General features: G+C 43.2%; 1 protein-coding gene across 1 annotated transcript in view; it reads left to right on the top strand.

The window, feature by feature from the left end:
- Positions 1 to 17,478, top strand: part of LOC111598861 (teneurin-a) — a 168,811-nt gene that overhangs the window by 93,135 nt on the left and 58,198 nt on the right. The window contains exons 3-5 of the mRNA XM_023314305.2: positions 3,407 to 3,706; positions 5,570 to 5,676; positions 15,924 to 17,228. Of these exons, the coding sequence (XP_023170073.2) occupies positions 3,407 to 3,706; positions 5,570 to 5,676; positions 15,924 to 17,228 (1,712 nt within the window). The remainder of the gene's footprint in view (positions 1 to 3,406; positions 3,707 to 5,569; positions 5,677 to 15,923; positions 17,229 to 17,478) is intronic.

Raw genomic sequence — 17,478 nt, 5'->3', positions numbered from 1 at the left:
CAGCTTTAAGTATCTGATTTAACTTAATTAAATTTTAAATATATTTTTTTAATATTTTCTAAAAAAGATTTCAAGTGCACCAATGCGGAAACTGCACTTCTCTCAGTCTTTGTCATTGATATCTTTAGTTTTAGCTTTAGTTTGAGAACAGAACTCTTAAATAGCACAAGTCGAGCTCAGCTTTGGGCTTAGCTCGTCGCCTCTGCATAGCCACGAAAAACAGCCAAAGTTTATCTATTTCGTTCATACACTGCACAACATAAAAGAAAAGTGTGTTTTATTTTTGTTTTTTATATGTTTTTCCTTTACTTTTTTCTGTTTCTGTTTACTACTGTTGTTTTGTGTTTTTTTATTTTGTGGCACGCCCCGTTGCGTGCGTTTGCACCACTGTGCGGTGGCTGCTTTGGCAGACTGTTTATGGTTTTCGGCTACAACTTAATTTAAATTGTTTAATTCTATTATTGTTGCTAATAAATCACAGGCACAGCTTGCGCTCAGCGCTGGCTGGCTTAGCGTTTGCTAAGCTGCCCTACCAATACACACACATACACACACACACGCATACACAGGCACATTTATCTTCCACACACACATAGAGAGGGAGAGAGAGAGCGAGTGAGTCCTAGAGCCCGCCTGCTGTTGTCGTTGATTTTGTTGTAAGCGGCTTTCGCACTCAGAGCTCTTCCTCTCTCACTCTCACTCTCTCCATCTCCCTCTCTCTATACATATAGAAATTGCGCTGATCTGACTGACTTAGTCGCTGGCAAGTTTCTCGTAAATTTGCAGCTAGATTTTTGGCTTGATTTGCAAATTTCGATTTGTTGTTGAGGCGAGCCTGTGGCAGGAGGGGGCGGAGCTCTCTGAGTGGGGCATTGTGTTATATTATGGTAGATTGTTGGTAGTCCCAACACACACATTTTTGCAATGCTAAGCGCGCCAATCGACATTTTTGCCGGGCTTAACAATTGTAAAAAAAAAAAAATGGAAATAGAAAAAGTTTTTTTTTTGGCCCGCATGCAACCGCATGTCAAATGCAGGCCACGCTCAGGGCCATGAGCGCTGGCTCAAGGGGGCAGGGAGTAGGAGGGCTGCTCTTGACCAGCTGGCGACCGCTTGACATGGCCATAAATAACAAAGCCAAAATGGCGTCCAAAGCACACAAAAATTTGACAAGAGTCGAGCGAGCGAACGAGCGAGCGGGCCAAAATGTGATATGTCAAATGCACTCGCCATCCACGAGTCACAGCAAGCAAGCAGCAGAGGCAGAGAGAAAGGGAAAGAGAAAGAGAGAGTGAAAGCAGGACCATTAAAGTTGAAAATGAAATAAATATAAGGATTGCATCCATAAAACTGTCTGAGCTGGCGTCACAAATTCTATAAAAATTGCACTTTGCTGACTAATTTGCAGGCAAAGAAAGAGAAAGAAAGAGTAAGAGTGAGCCAGAGAGAAGTAGCCGAAACGGAATTGGGAATGTCAGCTTATAAATATGGCTGCACAAAGGCAATGGCAATGGCAATGGCAAAGGCAAAGGCAAAGTTAAATTATCTGTGTAAGCGAAACAACCATATAAATCCATTCAATGAACTGCCGATGCGAGCGCTGCGCAAACATCGTGTCATCCACGACAATAAATAGAGCCAAAGTTTCGATATAAAGTTGGAAAAAACTTTGCGAAACTCATTTCGGTTTGAATGTTGTAATGAATTTGGTTTATAGTTGGCCTGGAGTAAAGCAGATTTACGAGTTTCACAAATGCATCTAATTGTGAATGAAATTTCAAATTCCGAATAAGTTTTAATTAATCGAAATAATCGAACTGTGCTATGCTAAAACTATCGATTCATTGTTCTGAAACTGCATTCTTTTTTTAGTATTTTAGTATTTTATTATATATATAAGTGTAGAACCTGTACAATCAAATAGTTTCTCTTCATGAACGTAAATGAGCTCTAGTCGGAACTGCCCGACTAGGAAATAGCCCGATTTCTACGATTTTGTTTATGTTTAAATATAATTTACATTCTGTTAATTATAATTTATTTTATTTTTATTTTTATAAGCAATTTAAATAAATAAGTAATTGTATAGTAATACATACATTTTAAAATTATTTTAAATATTTATTTTATTTATCTAAAAATTTGTTCAATTTTATTATAACTTAAATACATTTTTTATTTGTATTACAATTTATTCTTTTTATATTTGAAGGTTTTGATAATTATAAATGTTTAAATATAATTAAATATTTATTTGTTGTATTTAATTAATTTATTTCATTTGATTAGTATTTTCTCTTTAATATATATCATTATAAGCATTTATTTATTTACTTGCTATTTTCAATTAAAACTTCTTATAATAGGTAAAATAGATTTCTTATTTTGGGTCAGTTTTAATGTGCTCTCTGTGACCCAAAGGCAAATGCCAATTACAATCGAGCTGTGTTTGCTTTATGCCTCGTTTGAGCTAACCAGCTCGACAAATATGTTAACATATATATGCTGGATGCCCGAATGCCTGGCAGCTTGTTAAAGCTCGTGAAATCTCAACAATGTCGAACAGTAAAATACAAAAAAAAAAACAAAGTCCAAGTTAATTGCATATTTTTGTGTGTGCATACTCTTTTCAAGTGTTTGTTCAGTCTCTCTCTCTCTTTCTCTCTCTCTCTCTCTCTCTCGCTCACTCTCTCTGCAATGCAATGCAAACATGTAACCAACTATATAGACACTATATAGCATATAAGTACTCTACTCGAGTGTGCGTGTGTGTGCGGTAATTCGAATCCTTTGTCTTGTGCAATGCCGCGCAGGCAGTTTACGCAACAACAAAAAAAACGTTGCATACTTGCGGGCGGCAGTCGCAAAAATTGTGCTGCATATTTACGGGGGCAGTCGCCGTCAGCGTCGCTGCTCGTAGCTGCATTTCCGCTTAATGTTGAGCGATAATAAAATGCAAACAGCAACAACTACTATAACAACAACAGCAACATGCCAGCGAGCGCTGCGCTGCAACGATAATGAAACAAAGGACACTCTCACACACGCACACACGCACACACATTTGCATTGATTTATGTTTTTTAATTTAAAATTTCCGCATCACTTAACCGTTAAAAATAATAATAACAATAACAGCAACAAGCCCAAAAAACAATAGCAATGCGCTTTGTGCGCACAGCCACGCCCACACACAAACTATGGTATATATATATATATATACTTTTATTATATTTGTACAATATGTATGGCTGAGATTTAAATATTGCATTGTGAAGCGAAAAACTTTGAACATGTTTTAATTTCCGCATTACAAGCAGCGCTGCCAACCTTAACTCTGCCTTTCTCTCTCTCTATCTCTTTCTTGATTGTCTGTCTCACTCACTCCGTTTTGTTTGCCTTACAGATTGGGCGGCCACCCACAACAGATGCCACAAAGTATGTCAACTGGCAGCAACACAATCGGCCATGGCGGCATCGATCGCGGCGGCGTCGGCGTCGGCATGCCAATGGGCGCCGGCACCATGCCGGTGGGCGTTGGCGGTCAGGTGGGCGGGCCGCAGGTATCGGTCGGACCGCCAGGCAGCGGAGTTGCCGGACCGCATTGCCAGATAAGCGGCTCCCAGCCGCTGGTCATGCCTGGATTCCCGTTGCGCAATTCGCACTCAGCGCATGCACCACACTATTCGCCATATTCACCATCCAGGTAAGCAGTGGGTCAAACGGTGGGTCATGCCGTCATGATGCAGTCACGCGCACACTTCACGCTCCATTGAGTGCGGCCGAACGGGTGCAAGTGAGCCAGCATTGCAGTTAGCAGCTATTCCACACTCTCTCTCTATCTCTAAAGAGAGAGAGAGAGAGCGAGAGAGAGAGATCTTCCTTCTCTCTCCCTTATTTCATAGTTAGGAACTAGAAACTTAGCTGAAGGAATTTACTTAAACTTAGCTTAGGCAAGTTCCTGACATAGAAAGTTTTGGAGTCAATTCAGGGAACTTGGGTTCAGTTCGATTTTGTGTGGGTTCGACTAGGTAAGGTTAGCTTCTGGCTGCATCCTGGTCTCAGCTATAGCTATACAATCTTTATAGTTGCTCTAGCATAAAAGGGCTCATTAGGAGTGCTAATTAAACACGAACAGCTTGGGCATGGCTAGTGAGGATAGAGTCTTATGTCTTTGGCAGGCTATGCAAACAGAATCTTTGCTACAACTTTTATGCAATTAACTTGAGGCAGCTGTTGTAGCTAGCACGAAGGCCAGTGTCGACTGCAAGTTGTGTATCATTTTGCGTTGCTTTATTAAAAAAGTTGACAGTTGACAAACCCATCGGCGTGTGTGTACAGCGTGTGTACACTGTGAGTGTGTCTATGTGTGTGTGTGTGTGTGTGTGTGTGTGTTTCGTTGGTTTTTGTGGTCCGTGTAGCCTGTCAAACGAATAAACGAACTTTTTAGTCGACATGCGTTTATTCAGCAAATATATAAAGCTGCGTGTACCTTGGAGATGAGCGCTATTAAATAAGCTGCAGCATATCTGAAGTTCTGTGATGTAGCGAGTGCGACAGTGTAGCGAAAGTAACGAGTCGATAGGCGAAAAGCCTTTGATTAGACTAGTGAGTGCAGCAGAGTTGAGATTGATTTAAAGTGGCGTGTGATCAAGATTGATTGATTAAAATTGGGAGTATCAAGTATTTTCGAAAATCTTCTGCTAAATAGAGCTGCTCAAAGTAGCGATGAGCTAAATGCAACGAATGACTTGGAGCTGAGATTGGCTCAAAGTAACGAGAGATTTAAATACAGTTCGAAAGAATATTTGTTTCTCTACTAGTGAATCGATCAAAGTAAAGAAAGCGATAAGCCAACGAGTCATTTGGAAGTGTTGCCTGAAGTAACGGAAATGTTTAAGAACGTCTCTTTAAGTAGCGAGTTATTGGAAGATACTAAAAAGTAACTAGTAACTTAAAATAGTTGAGTATAGTTGACTATAAAGTTGAGTTGTATAAGGTCTGCCTGCTGCCATAGAGAATCACTTAATATATAAAAGTAACGAATAAAGTAGCAAATAATGCACAGCAAAACAATCAAGAGTAACGAGTATTTCAGAGAGTTGTATTCTATGTAGTAGCGAAACGTTTAAAGTATGCAAGTAATGAGTTTTGTTCTTAAACATAGATTCAAAGAAGTTAGAGCCTGAAACGATTAAATGCTTTAGATAAAATGATTGTTAGAGCGAATTTCATAGAGCAACGAGTGCTTGAGCTTATCGAATCAGCGAGTAGATGCCATGAAAGTAACGAGTCACTTTCAGTGAGTGGTGGTTTTTAGGCCTAGAAAACGTCTGCTTAAACTCTAGGTAAGGCCACTCGGCCTACTTGTTACACGCAGTCCAATGCTCTGCGCCGCTTTGTCGCCTTGTTTGCCTTCATTTGGTGTCTGTTCGCTGTTTGTCCGTTGTTAATTACAAATGCATTGCGCAGTTTGTTTAAGGGTCTCTATCTCTCTCTCTCTCTTTCTGTCTCGCTTGCTTGCTGGCTTTCTCAATACTCATTATATTTTGCCTTGTTTCCTTTTCAGGTTTCACATAGATAAACGCTGTCAACACCGATGTTCCTGGAAATGCTTGAGCATCGCCTTAATATTCATATCCGTCGTCCTAACCGCCATGTTGGCATACTTTGCAGGTAAGCTGAAGGCCGGGGTAGCTGTAAAAGTTACGGACAAGACAGGACACATCCGCCATGTTTGGGGATGATGGCCAATGTTTATACGAATGTCTCTCCATTCATGTGTGTGCGTGTGGATAACGCGACGTTGTCATAATGCCAAACACTCTTGATGAAAAATACACATACAAGTGCAAATAGACTGACGCACACACATGCCTGAATCAAATACATATTTTAGACACACACACACTAGCTTAACATGGCAAATACATCAAAATGTTTGCTTTACATTAGCGTTAAATGGTGTTACTTTACACACACACAGCCAAGCCAAGAAACTTTGCGCCTGGCTCGTTGGCAAACACAATAATAGACCGCACCTCCCAGCTTGCCTTTGCCTGCTTCTTCGCCTCTCTGCCTCTCGTACAGTCGCTAATAGCCACTGGTTTGTTGATTATGTGAAAAGTTGCATGTGGCAGCTGTTGGTCACCAGCTGCACCATTGACAAGCAATTAGAAACCACAACTGACACGCCTACCACGCCCCCAAATTATGTGCATGTCCTACTTAAACATAGCCCATGAAGGGTCCAAACATTTCAATTTCAATGAGAGAAATATTAAAAAAATTGCTGAAGCTTGATAGATATCGCAGGTTATATTTTAGTAGCTGCAGCTAAATAGAGGATTTTTTTAATTGATATTGCGGCTTATATTTCGGTAGCTGAAGCTATTTAAAATTTTTTTTAATTGATAACGCGAGCTATATTTTGGTAGCTCAAGTTATATAAAGCATTTTTTTTAATGCTTTGAGCACTATTTCAATTGATAGCTGAAAGTTGTTTCTTGTTGAGTTTGGCTTGACATTTCATTACTCATTCGCTGCAGCTTATTATCTTAGCGCCAGTTGCCTTAAGTCTTAACTGGTCTGTGGGGCAGCTTATGCTTCTTTGATATGCTCTATTTCTAGAGGCCAGTTTGCTGGGTCTGTGAGAATCGCTAGATTTTTGCCTAGAACTGAATTACTTATGCAACAATCAGCTCCAGATTATCTAGGTCAATATCATCGTAGCATTTTGCTCAGCACAATTTGGCTCCATAATAATAATAAAACACAAAAAAAAAAAAAAATAAATAAATAAATGAAACAAAAACTGAATAGTTAATATATATATGAATGAATGTATATAGCAGCTATATTTATGATTAGCTTTCAGTTGCAGTTAGCCAAATCAGACTAAACTTGACTATAATTAAGTGGAGATCTAAGATCTGGCATTAATTGTCGCTTGACTGAGAGATTAATCGCCGCGTAGACTTTTCTAGTCAAAACCCAACTCCATTAAGAGTAGTTCGATCTGTCTAGTTCTATATAAGCTTAGAATTGAGCTGGTCTCTAGCTGCTTCTATAACATTGTTCCCTTCCATCTCTTTCCCACCTTAAAACTCGCTAATGCTAAATAGATTTTGTGCCCTGACGTTGTTGGTCCTGCCTTTTTTGCTTTCGAGCAGGCTTGGATTAAAAGGTAGTCTGCAGGCCACTACGACTGCCACGCGCCTCACTCTGGTTCGCTTTCGCTTTGACTGGCACTTAAAGCTCTCGCTCATTAGCTGACAATGGCAAATTAACAAAATTTTGAAATGCCAACGCTTCGAGGCATGCAATACTCACACCTTCACGCAGCAAACAAAATGGCGACGTAGCACAAAATGTTGCCTCAACCAAATTGAATGCGGCAGCTGCAAACGCGTCTGCTGCTGCTGTTGTTGTTAACAACTTGATAATTAAACACGTTTCGTGTTGTCATTGTTGTTGTTGCTGTTGCTGTTGCTGTTGCTGCTGTTTTTGCTGCCACCTTTTAAATTATATTTACAGGTCAATTTGATTTTTTACTGCCAACCTTTTGGCAAGCGGAGCAACTTTTTGCTCCCCCTTCATCCACAATCTCCCACTCTCTCGCTCTGCTCCTGCCTTGCTTCTAAGTCTGGCTAAATTGTTGTTGTTGCTGCTGCTGGGCAACGCTCCACAAAACTTTGCACATTAAAATATGTAAATTTTAATTTGAAACAAAAGGGTTGACGTGTCGCTACCCTACCTCAAGACCAGCTCCAGCTCCAGTTCCAGCTCCATCCTAGTCCCGCCCAGCACGCGACTTCCTTTGTGCCTTGGCGTTTTATCTAGTGTTGCAAACTTTTTGTTTCGCTTTTTATTTATTTCTATCTTTCCTTCTTATATATATATATATATATATATATATATATATTTATCTTTATTTTTATTTTTTTTGTTGCTGCCAACTCGCTTGATAAATTTTCCTGCCGCACACGCATTTAATTTATGCGCTCCGAAACATTTCTCGTCTGCTTCAAATGAGCCAGCCAGCTGGCAACGGGGCGTGGCACAGGCATTTCATGTGCCACCAAAAGGCATTTGCCTCAACGCCAAAGATTTGAATATCTATTCAAAATTCAGTTGAATGTTTAACAAGTTATTAAAAATATAAATATCGATTGCTCTTGCTGGAGTGATCAGAGTATATAGAAATATATTTTAAATATCAATCAAATGGGCTTTATTGCATAGAACATTTTGTGATATTAATGCTTTGAACTATCGTGTTGAATAAGTGGCAAGTGCCACTTATCTCTAATCTATTCCAAGGCTGTTTGAAGCTTAAACTAAACTCTGTCAAATCGAATATTATTGAAGCTCTATCCCTGGCCTAAAATGCCTACCTGTTCATCTTACGGCATGGGCGTGGCAGCTATTTGACTTGAAGCGTGCTGCGCTTAATTTATTATCTATGCTTTTAGCAGCAGTGGCAGCAGCTGCTGGTTCAGAGAGTCGCAGGCTCTGATTTACAACAACAAAGAGAGCAACGAAAGTTGCGGCTGCCGCCCCAGACCCTCCTCAGTGGCTGCTGTTGCTGCGGTGTCACAACGTTGCAAGTGAACGAAAACAAATTTACAACAAACCACGAGAAAAATGTGTGATGCCACTTGGCTGGCTGGGTGACTGGGGTGGCTGCTGCCTGGGTGGCTGCCTGGTTGGCTGAAAAGCAACCCCAGTCAGATGGCCCCACGTCCCCTACCTGCCCGCCTTCTGGTCTTATGGGCCAGGCACTTTACTTTGGCGCACAAAATGAATTTAAGTTGAAAAGTTGTGAACATTTTGTGGGCAGACGCCGGCAGGCAACATCATATGGCTGCGAGGTTAGCAATAGCTGGGGACTATGCCCAAAAGCTGCGTGTGGATTTCACTGATTTAATTGTTTGCCAGTCAGTGGGGCGCGCGTGTGTGAGAGCGAGTAGATCTGCTTGAAATTTATCTTTTAAAAATAATGTATTAATTTGTGTGGCTGCCCTCGCATACAGTGTGTGTGTGTGTATGTGTGTGTGTGTGTGCGGTTGGGAGTTAGGTGGGACTATCCATAAACTCATTTGTGTAAAAAGCTTTTTGTGTTGTGTGTTGGCTGTCGGCTTCGCTGCGCTGCGGTAAATGAATTTACGCTTCGCCAAAATCTCTGTGTGTGTGTGTGTGTGTGTGTGTATGTGTGTGGGTCGTTTTATGGTTGAATAGTTTTAAAGCTGCGGGGTTAAGATGAAGGCAGCAGCAGCAGGTGATGAAAACAGCTCGACTGCGCTTTAGCTTTTAATAGTGGCTAATATTTTTGCAGCTGCTGTTACGCCCAGACTGTGTAGCTGAGTGTGTGTGCGACGTCTGTTTGCGCAATCATTTTCTATTAATTAAGCGCAAGAGGGTTTAATAAAATTAGCAAACACTTGCGGGCGGGCCAGATGCGACGTTGCCTGCGTATGTGTGCGTGTGTGCGTGTGTGTGTTAGCTGACATTTAAAAATATACAAACAGACACGCACTAACACACACAAACACACGCACACACACATCATTGTCAGTTAATTAACAAGCGCAAACAAACGAGTTGAGACGAGGCTTCGCTTTGTTTGTTTGCATCCTGTGCGTGTGTCTGTGTGGCCTTTAATTTGATTTGCATTTTGTTAAGCAACCTGCCCCGCCCCCCTACACGCTCAGCAGAGCCAAAGTTTCGTTGAGAAATTTGATAAGCAGCGCCGAGAAGTGTTGCCTACTTCTGTGGGCAGAGCGCAGAGCACAAAAATGTTGCCTACATTTCAGCGCAGATTTCTAATGAACCGAAAACAAGAGAGTTTGCATGTTGCCCTGGCCAAGTGGCAATTGCAGGGCTTAGTATAACACGCACATACTTGAGCACTCACACACACACACACATGCGAGCAGGAGTGGGCAGCTGCCAAAAAGTGTTGCCTACTTTTCAGGGCAAACATTCGACGCGCTGCACATGTTGCAAACAAAACTGTGTAAGCGTGTGCTTTGGTAAACAAGCCAGAGGCGCTGCTCGGCGAGCAAAGTGAGTGACACACACGCACACACACAGACACAGGCAGAGCCGCTAATGCATTAGCTGCCAAAAATTTGCTGCCAACATTTGCGCATTAGCGCTGAAAGCGAAATTCTTAACTTTCCACAAATTTCTGTGCTTTTTCTTTTTGATTTTATTTTTTTTTTGTCTATAAGTATGCACATACTTCTGTTAGGCACTATTCAAGCCCATATTCATTAACTGGCAGCGCAGCAATTCGTAATTCTCGATATATATAAATTTAGCCACAGGATTTTGCATCTCTCTCCCCCCTATCTCTTGCTCTCGCTGTGTCTGTGTGCAAATGACTGTCATAATTTGCTAGCCAATATATGCGATACATCTGTCATATCTATACGATAATCGACCGCAACGTCAACAGGCCAACAACGTGACATGTGGAACAACCGCAGCAACAACAACTGCAGCAAACATGCAAGCTGTCCATGAAGTTGTTGTTGCTGTGTGCACAAAATGTTTGAGCAGGCCACGGCTCGAATTACCACTGATGCGCCAGTTTCTATCATAACAGCAACAGCAACGGCAACGGCAACGGCAACGGCAACAGCGATAAGTGCAATTGCAACAGCTGCGACAGCAACAAGAGCAATGATACAGGCTGACAGCAGGGCAGGAACAAGCGACAATCAGGACATTTAACATGTTTGACTGGCAGTTAAAAGGGGTATCAGGATGCGGATGCGGATGCGGATGCGGATGCGCATTGCAGTAGTTATCGGAAATAGGTTAATCGATTTTTAAGCGCATAAACTATCGGAAACTCATTCGATATGCACTGTTTCACACAATTTGTGCCCAAGCCTTGCCCCACATTGTTGCCAAGCCTTGACCAAAGCAAAGCTGTAGCTCTCATACGCTTATCTGGCTTGTCATTTGCAGCTGGCCAGCTTGGCGATTCATTGAACATTTTTACGGATGCGGTTAGCCCAGTTGCACAACATTCTAATTTGTTAGCAAATACTTGTAAGCATTTAGTTCAAGCATTCACAATGGGCTATGCACTTGGGCTTTTCGCTTTGAGCTTTTCTGCGGCTAGCCTGGAACTTGTGCACCGTCTGTCAATTTGGTTTGACAAGAACTGGCAACGCTTCAGTGCGGCCAAAACTCTAATGCAACTCGATTGTTGTTGCTGCTGCTGTTGCTGTTGCTGTTGCCGTTGCTCAGCTATTAAGAGCTCTTAATTCAATTGCAGCCCCAACAAGTTTTCCTTTGCCTTTTGCCACAAATATGGCATTCATTGTGATTTTCCAGAAATATTTTCTCTTGACTTTCGCCTTAAGCTTTGTTTCGAAGGGCTTCACTATACTCAATTAGCCACTCGATTTGGTTTGTTCACTTTTTTCCTTGTCCCTTTTGCACTCTCTCAGCCACTCAGTTTTACTGCCTGCCCTTCTCTGGGGCTCTCTGTGGTTTTACTGGCATCTCACAGTAATGCTTGGAAAAAGTCTTATGCATGCATGCAGTCAATTGACTGGCATTGCCTTTACCTAACCACAACAAAGAACATAAATTAGTCAAGCACAAACTTAAGGAGTGACGAGCTAAGAGTTGCAAATGAAATTCATCTGTTAACTATTTACAGAGAGTGTAGAGAGTAGAGAGTAGAGAGTAGAGAGTAGAGAGTAGAGAGTAGAGAGTAGAGAGTAGAGAGTAGAGAGTAGAGAGTAGAGAGTAGATAGTAGAGAGTAGAGAGTAGAGAGTAGAGAGTAGAGAGTAGAGAGTAGAGAGTAGAGAGTAGAGAGTAGAGAGTAGAGAGTAGAGAGTAGAGAGTAGAGAGTAGAGAGTAGAGAGTAGAGAGTAGAGAGTAGAGAGTAGAGAGTAGAGAGTAGAGAGTAGAGAGTAGAGAGTAGAGAGTAGAGAGTAGAGAGTAGAGAGTAGAGAGTAGAGAGTAGAGAGTAGAGAGTAGAGAGTAGAGAGTAGAGAGTAGAGAGTAGAGAGTAGAGAGTAGAGGTAGAGAGTAGAGAGTAGAGAGTAGAGAGTAGAGAGTAGAGAGTAGAGAGTAGAGAGTAGAGAGTAGAGAGTAGAGAGTAGAGAGTAGAGAGTAGAGAGTAGAGAGTAGAGAGTAGAGAGTAGAGAGTAAGAGTAGAGAGTAGAGAGTAGAGAGTAGAGAGTAGAGAGTAGAGAGTAGAGAGTAGAGAGTAGAGAGTAGAGAGTAGAGAGTAGAGAGTAGAGAGTAGAGAGTAGAGAGTAGAGAGTAGAGAGTAGAGAGTAAAGAGTAGAGAGTAGAGAGTAGAGAGTAGAGAGTAGAGAGTAGAGAGTAGAGAGTAGAGAGTAGAGAGTTTCTGAAATCGTTGCATTGTTTCTTGCCTGTTTAATGATAAAGCTAAGCGACTTTCAGTTAAGGAACAGCCGCACTTCAAGTGCATGTCGTTTTGTTGCCTAACCGTTTGCACCATTAAAACTTGTGCCAATTGCCAAAAGAGAAAAAGAATTTTCCGAAGAAAATTTCAATTAAAATGACGCAACACGACATTTGCCACTGACAGCCAGCAGCAACAGCAGCAGTAGCAGCAACAACTATTACAGGGCGTGACCTCTAACCCGCTCTAACGCTCTCTGACTTCCTGTTCCCACTCGAGCATGTCCAGCTGGCGCCTCAACGTGTTGCTGGGGAGGGGCTAAAGGTGTGCGCTTGTCGTTTAAATAAATTATTTTTCTTCAAGGAAGTGCAATTAAGAAAATGCTTCATAAATTTTTGTAACTTTGTCCAGGACATGGCCAACTTTTGCAACCCTTTGCCGTAGCCCCTCCCCCCAACCCTTCACGCTCCACACTCCACCAAGTTGCAACTCCCAGCCGCTGGCTCGCTCTCATTAGCTTGAAGAGCCACTTGCTGGCATTGGAGCACGTAGATTCAATTAGCTGATCTTAACGGCTCGCATTTCCGGTTCCGCTTATTGCGTGTGGCCAAACAGAAGCAAAGGCAAGAGGAAGGGAAACTAAAATAAAAATTAACTAATCGAATGCACACACCCTGGCTGCGTGGGCTTAGCTGATGGCTAAATATAAATAACGGCTTTAAAAGGAGTGTCCTCTGGCCGGTCAGTGTCTACTCTGCCCAACGTTCTCAGTCCTGCCAAATTGAGTCGTTCTGAATTTAACTCAACCACCCACACACACACACACACACACTCACCCGCACACACATAAATTTATCGACTTTTTCCATAGCCAACGCTCTCGCTCCGCGCTGCTCACTAAGTAAATATCCTTGGGCGCACAGCTTGATAGGGTTGCTTATTTCATTGTATGTGATGTGCTTCCTATGGCTTTGCCACAAATTGTAATCAAATTTAATTGGTCCTGTGTCGCAACTCGCAACTCGCAGCTCAACCCCCTTCCCCCAGCTCTGGCCGCCCCTGGGCAACTTGTGTGGCTACCAAGAAAGGCGCGGAAAACTGTGCCAAGCTGTTTTTCCTTGGCCCCAACTGCTATCATTTGTTTGTCTCTTGTGTTGCGCGTGTCCTTTGGGCAGGCTCCAGTTCCAGTTTTAGTTATCGTTCCCGCACCCCTTCCCATTCCTCCTCATGTTCCAGTTGGTTGACCAGTTGCGAGCCACTTAAATGAAATGCTTGTTAACTTAATAGAACTACATCCTGCCTCAAATTCGTAGCTCTCCATCTGCCCCACCCTTTCCATTACTGGCTCTTTATTTATTAATGATGGGCTCTACTTTATACACATATACCATATAGATGTCCGTCTGTCTGTCGGGGTGTGGGTTCTTTTCTTTCTTTCTGTTTTTTTTTTCTTTGTTTTGTCTGTTTGTTCTCCCTGCTCATTATGCCATCCATATCTGAGGGGCAGGCACATGGCATCAAATATTCAAGAACTTAAATACTTAGCCCTGCCATCGAAATTAGTAAAGTATTTGCGTCTTCACTCAGTTTTTCCTTTCATTTTAAAGGCAGTCCTAGTGTTTGCTTGGCTTGATGGCATGCGATCATTAGCAAAGTTTCTCCTAACGATATCATTCTTCCAGCATGACCAAAGCTGGTATTAGCAACTATTCTTAGCTACGCTGCATATCCTTTGACGGCCAAGACCTGACGTCATCTGCATTTACCTTGACTTAGCCGGACAAATCCTTGAAGTTTTCCTTGCTCTTTGCCGGTTGAAGTACAGCGAGCATTAGCTGAACTAATCTATTGATTAAAATAGAGTGCTGCACAGATTCAGAATGTGCGCTCAAATCGTCCTGAATAATGTAGCAGGCTGAAGCAGACAACTTACACTACTCATCAATCAATCAATCAACTTTGATAATTAAAATGTCTTTCAGTCATACAAACAGTTTTTTTTTTGCTTTTCTGACTTGCGCAGCGTAGGCCTCTTATAAATATTTATAGAACATGTGTCTGTGTCTGTGTGTGTGTGAGTGTGTGTGTGTGTGTGTGTGTGTGTGTGTGTGTGTGTGTGTGTGTGTGTGTGTGTGTGTGTGTGTACTTCGCTTAAATTAAAAGCTCAACAGCCAAATTGAAGCACGTTCGTTGACGTTAATTTGTCGTGCCTCACATGAGTAATTGCATAGGTATGTGTGCGTGTGTGTGCGTAGGTATGTGTGCGTGTGTGTAGTTACTTTTGTTTGCAGCACATTGCCAAGACATCGGCCATAGACAACGTCAACGACAACGACAACGGCAACGACAACGACAACGACATCGACATCATTAGGTCGCATTAGTTTACATGTCGAGCAGTCGACATTACCATGCTCCATTTCCCATTTCCCATTTTTCATTTTCCATTTCCCACTTCCCATTTTCCATCTCTATTCTTGATTCCATCTGCTGTTCTCTCAACCTCTCTCGCCAATGTTTAATTGCATTGCTAAGCATTAAAAGGAATAAATGATTTTTTTTTGTTTTTGTTCTGATTGATTGGTTTGTAATTGATTGACTGATTGACTAGCTGTTGCTAACTGTGTGTAAGTGCTTTTAGCTCTGCTTACAAATTGCAATAGGCTTATGCTAATGGAATTGACTAGATTGCTTGACAGGCGCTAGCTGCGAGAGAAATATGTGAAATGATTGAGCGTGATTGAATGCCAACGTGAATGAGCAACACTTATTTAAAGTGAATAGATGTAAGCTTTGGCTTTTAAAGTTGACTGGCTTACACTAGTGATTGAGCTTGATTGATGTTGATTGAAATGCATGCGCCTCAGTCATGATGTAAGGCAGCTGCCATTGCAGTTGCGGCAACATTTATGGAACTCATTATGCAACATGGCCCAGATAAATGCGTGTGGCAGCTGGCGCCAAAGAACATAAATTTCATGTGTTATCGATAAACGATAGCCGTCATCCATTGGCCATCGGCCATCGATGGCTAGCAAAATGCAAACGTGTTAACAACGCGCATTTTCTGTCCGCACGAAAGAGTTAGATGGTGTGCATATGTGTGTGTGTGTGGGAGCAAGATGGCAACAGAATTGATTTATGGGCGAGTGCATATTAATATGGCGTTAAAATATGATGCCAAAAATTTATGTGTGTGAAAAAAGAAACGAAAATAGCAGCGCCTGCAGCATACAGCAGCTGCTGGAGCCACTGAGCCACAAGGACAGCACCACACTAAACATTATTGCCAGCGGCTGCCGCTGCTGCTGCTGCTGCTCGCCCAAAGGAGCATCAGATTTATGGCGTTAAATTTAGCAGTCATGCGATTTATGGGGCCGGGTCGCACATTTGCGTTCCAGCTAGCAAATCGCAGCCAAAAACCACAAAAGGACTAACCAAAAAATGTCTCACTCACACACTCTCTCTCTCTCTCTTTCTTCCTTTCTCTTTCTCGATTTTGGCGTTGACTGCGTCACGCAGCAGTCAGTTCGATGAAACCGAACATGGACAGCTCGAATTGTATCCTAGTCCAAGATGTCAAATCGCAGCCGCACGATCTGCGCGGCGGCGCTGGCGGCAAAGGTGGCGACAACAAGGGGCAAGCAGGTGGCAGCAGTGCCACCGCCTATCCTACAGAGGAATCGATACAGACCAGCACCTCGGATCATGCAGGCAACAATGGTGGGGCAGCGGCAGCAGCTGGCGGCGCCACTGGCATACAGCAGCAACTGTTGCTGCAGCAGCAGCAGCCACATGCCATCAATCAGCCGCTGACGCCGTTGGACGCGACCAATACCCAGCTGCAGGATCAACTGACCTATGGCGGTGCAGCCGGCGGCTTGGGCCAGCAGCAACATAATCTGCTGCTGCAGCAGGCGGGTCATCATCATCCGGCGTTGCAGCAGCAGCAGGGCGTCGGGCTGAGCGGCGGCCAGTGGCCACAGGTGGTTGAGCTGAAGGACTTCAATGAGCTATACCATGCCAATATACCGGCCTATCAGTTCTGGACACTCGAGTTTCGCAACAAGCATCCGGCCTTCATTCGGTTCAACTTCACGCTGCCATGGGGCGCTCATTTCGCAGTCTATTCGCGCCGCAATGTGGCTCCGTCGGTGACGCAGCATGATTTTGTGGAGTTCATCAAGGGCGGACGACTCGATAGCCATTTGCGACATCGTCGTGGCGCCAGCAACATGACCCACAATGCCAAGGATCTGGGACTGATTGGTGTTTACGAAAAGGAAATGCAAATCGAAATGGAAAAGGAAAAGGAAAAGGAAAATGAAAAGCAACAACAGCAATTGCAACTGCGACGTCGTCGACGCAGCAGCAGCTCCGATGAGGATTTCGAACTGGATCAGGATCATGTCGAGGATGAGTTAAACGATAGCAGCGATGAGTCACCAGCTGGCCTAGACTCTGGCGAATACTTCGAAGGCGGCACGCTTCAGGACATTGCCGAGCAGCAAAGGCGACGAGATAAGATGGGCTCAGTGGCACATGCGCTGCACAAACGGTCCGCCGCCGATGGTGGTGCTGGTGGCTTGCCCGCTCTCGATATGGACGCCATGACTGTGAATGTATCGTTGCTGCAATATCTGGACACTGGCCTGTGGTTCATATCCGTTTACAATGATGAACTGGTCGCCCATTCCGTTTCGCTGCTCGCCGAGGAGGCCGAAGGCGTCAGCACCACCTGCCCCAACGATTGTTCGGGCCGTGGCAGCTGCTATCTGGGCAAGTGCGATTGCATCGATGGCTATCAAGGCGTGGACTGTTCCAAAAGTAAGTACAACTGCCCATCTACCATCCCACCAGACCCATGTCCACTCTGCAGCTGCAATTTAAATTAAAAACTTACGCCAAAGTTGAGCTGTCAGCATCACCTGCTTCTGTTTGTTTTTGGCACCCCAGCCAGACCCGGCGAAAGCTGAAACTCAAATCCACTTGCCGTGCGACCCTCAGCGCACATAGCTGTCCGTTTGCTTAGCTCGCACCTTGGTGCACGCTGCTAGTTCTATGGTTCAAAATAACA

This window comes from Drosophila hydei, unplaced genomic scaffold (assembly GCF_003285905.1).
Source record: "Drosophila hydei strain 15085-1641.00,03,60 unplaced genomic scaffold, DhydRS2 tig00000215-arrow-arrow-pilon, whole genome shotgun sequence".
Lineage (NCBI taxonomy): Eukaryota > Metazoa > Arthropoda > Insecta > Diptera > Drosophilidae > Drosophila > Drosophila hydei.
The sequence above is the reverse complement of the archived record's forward strand: the minus strand, read 5'-3'. Positions and strand labels throughout refer to the sequence as shown.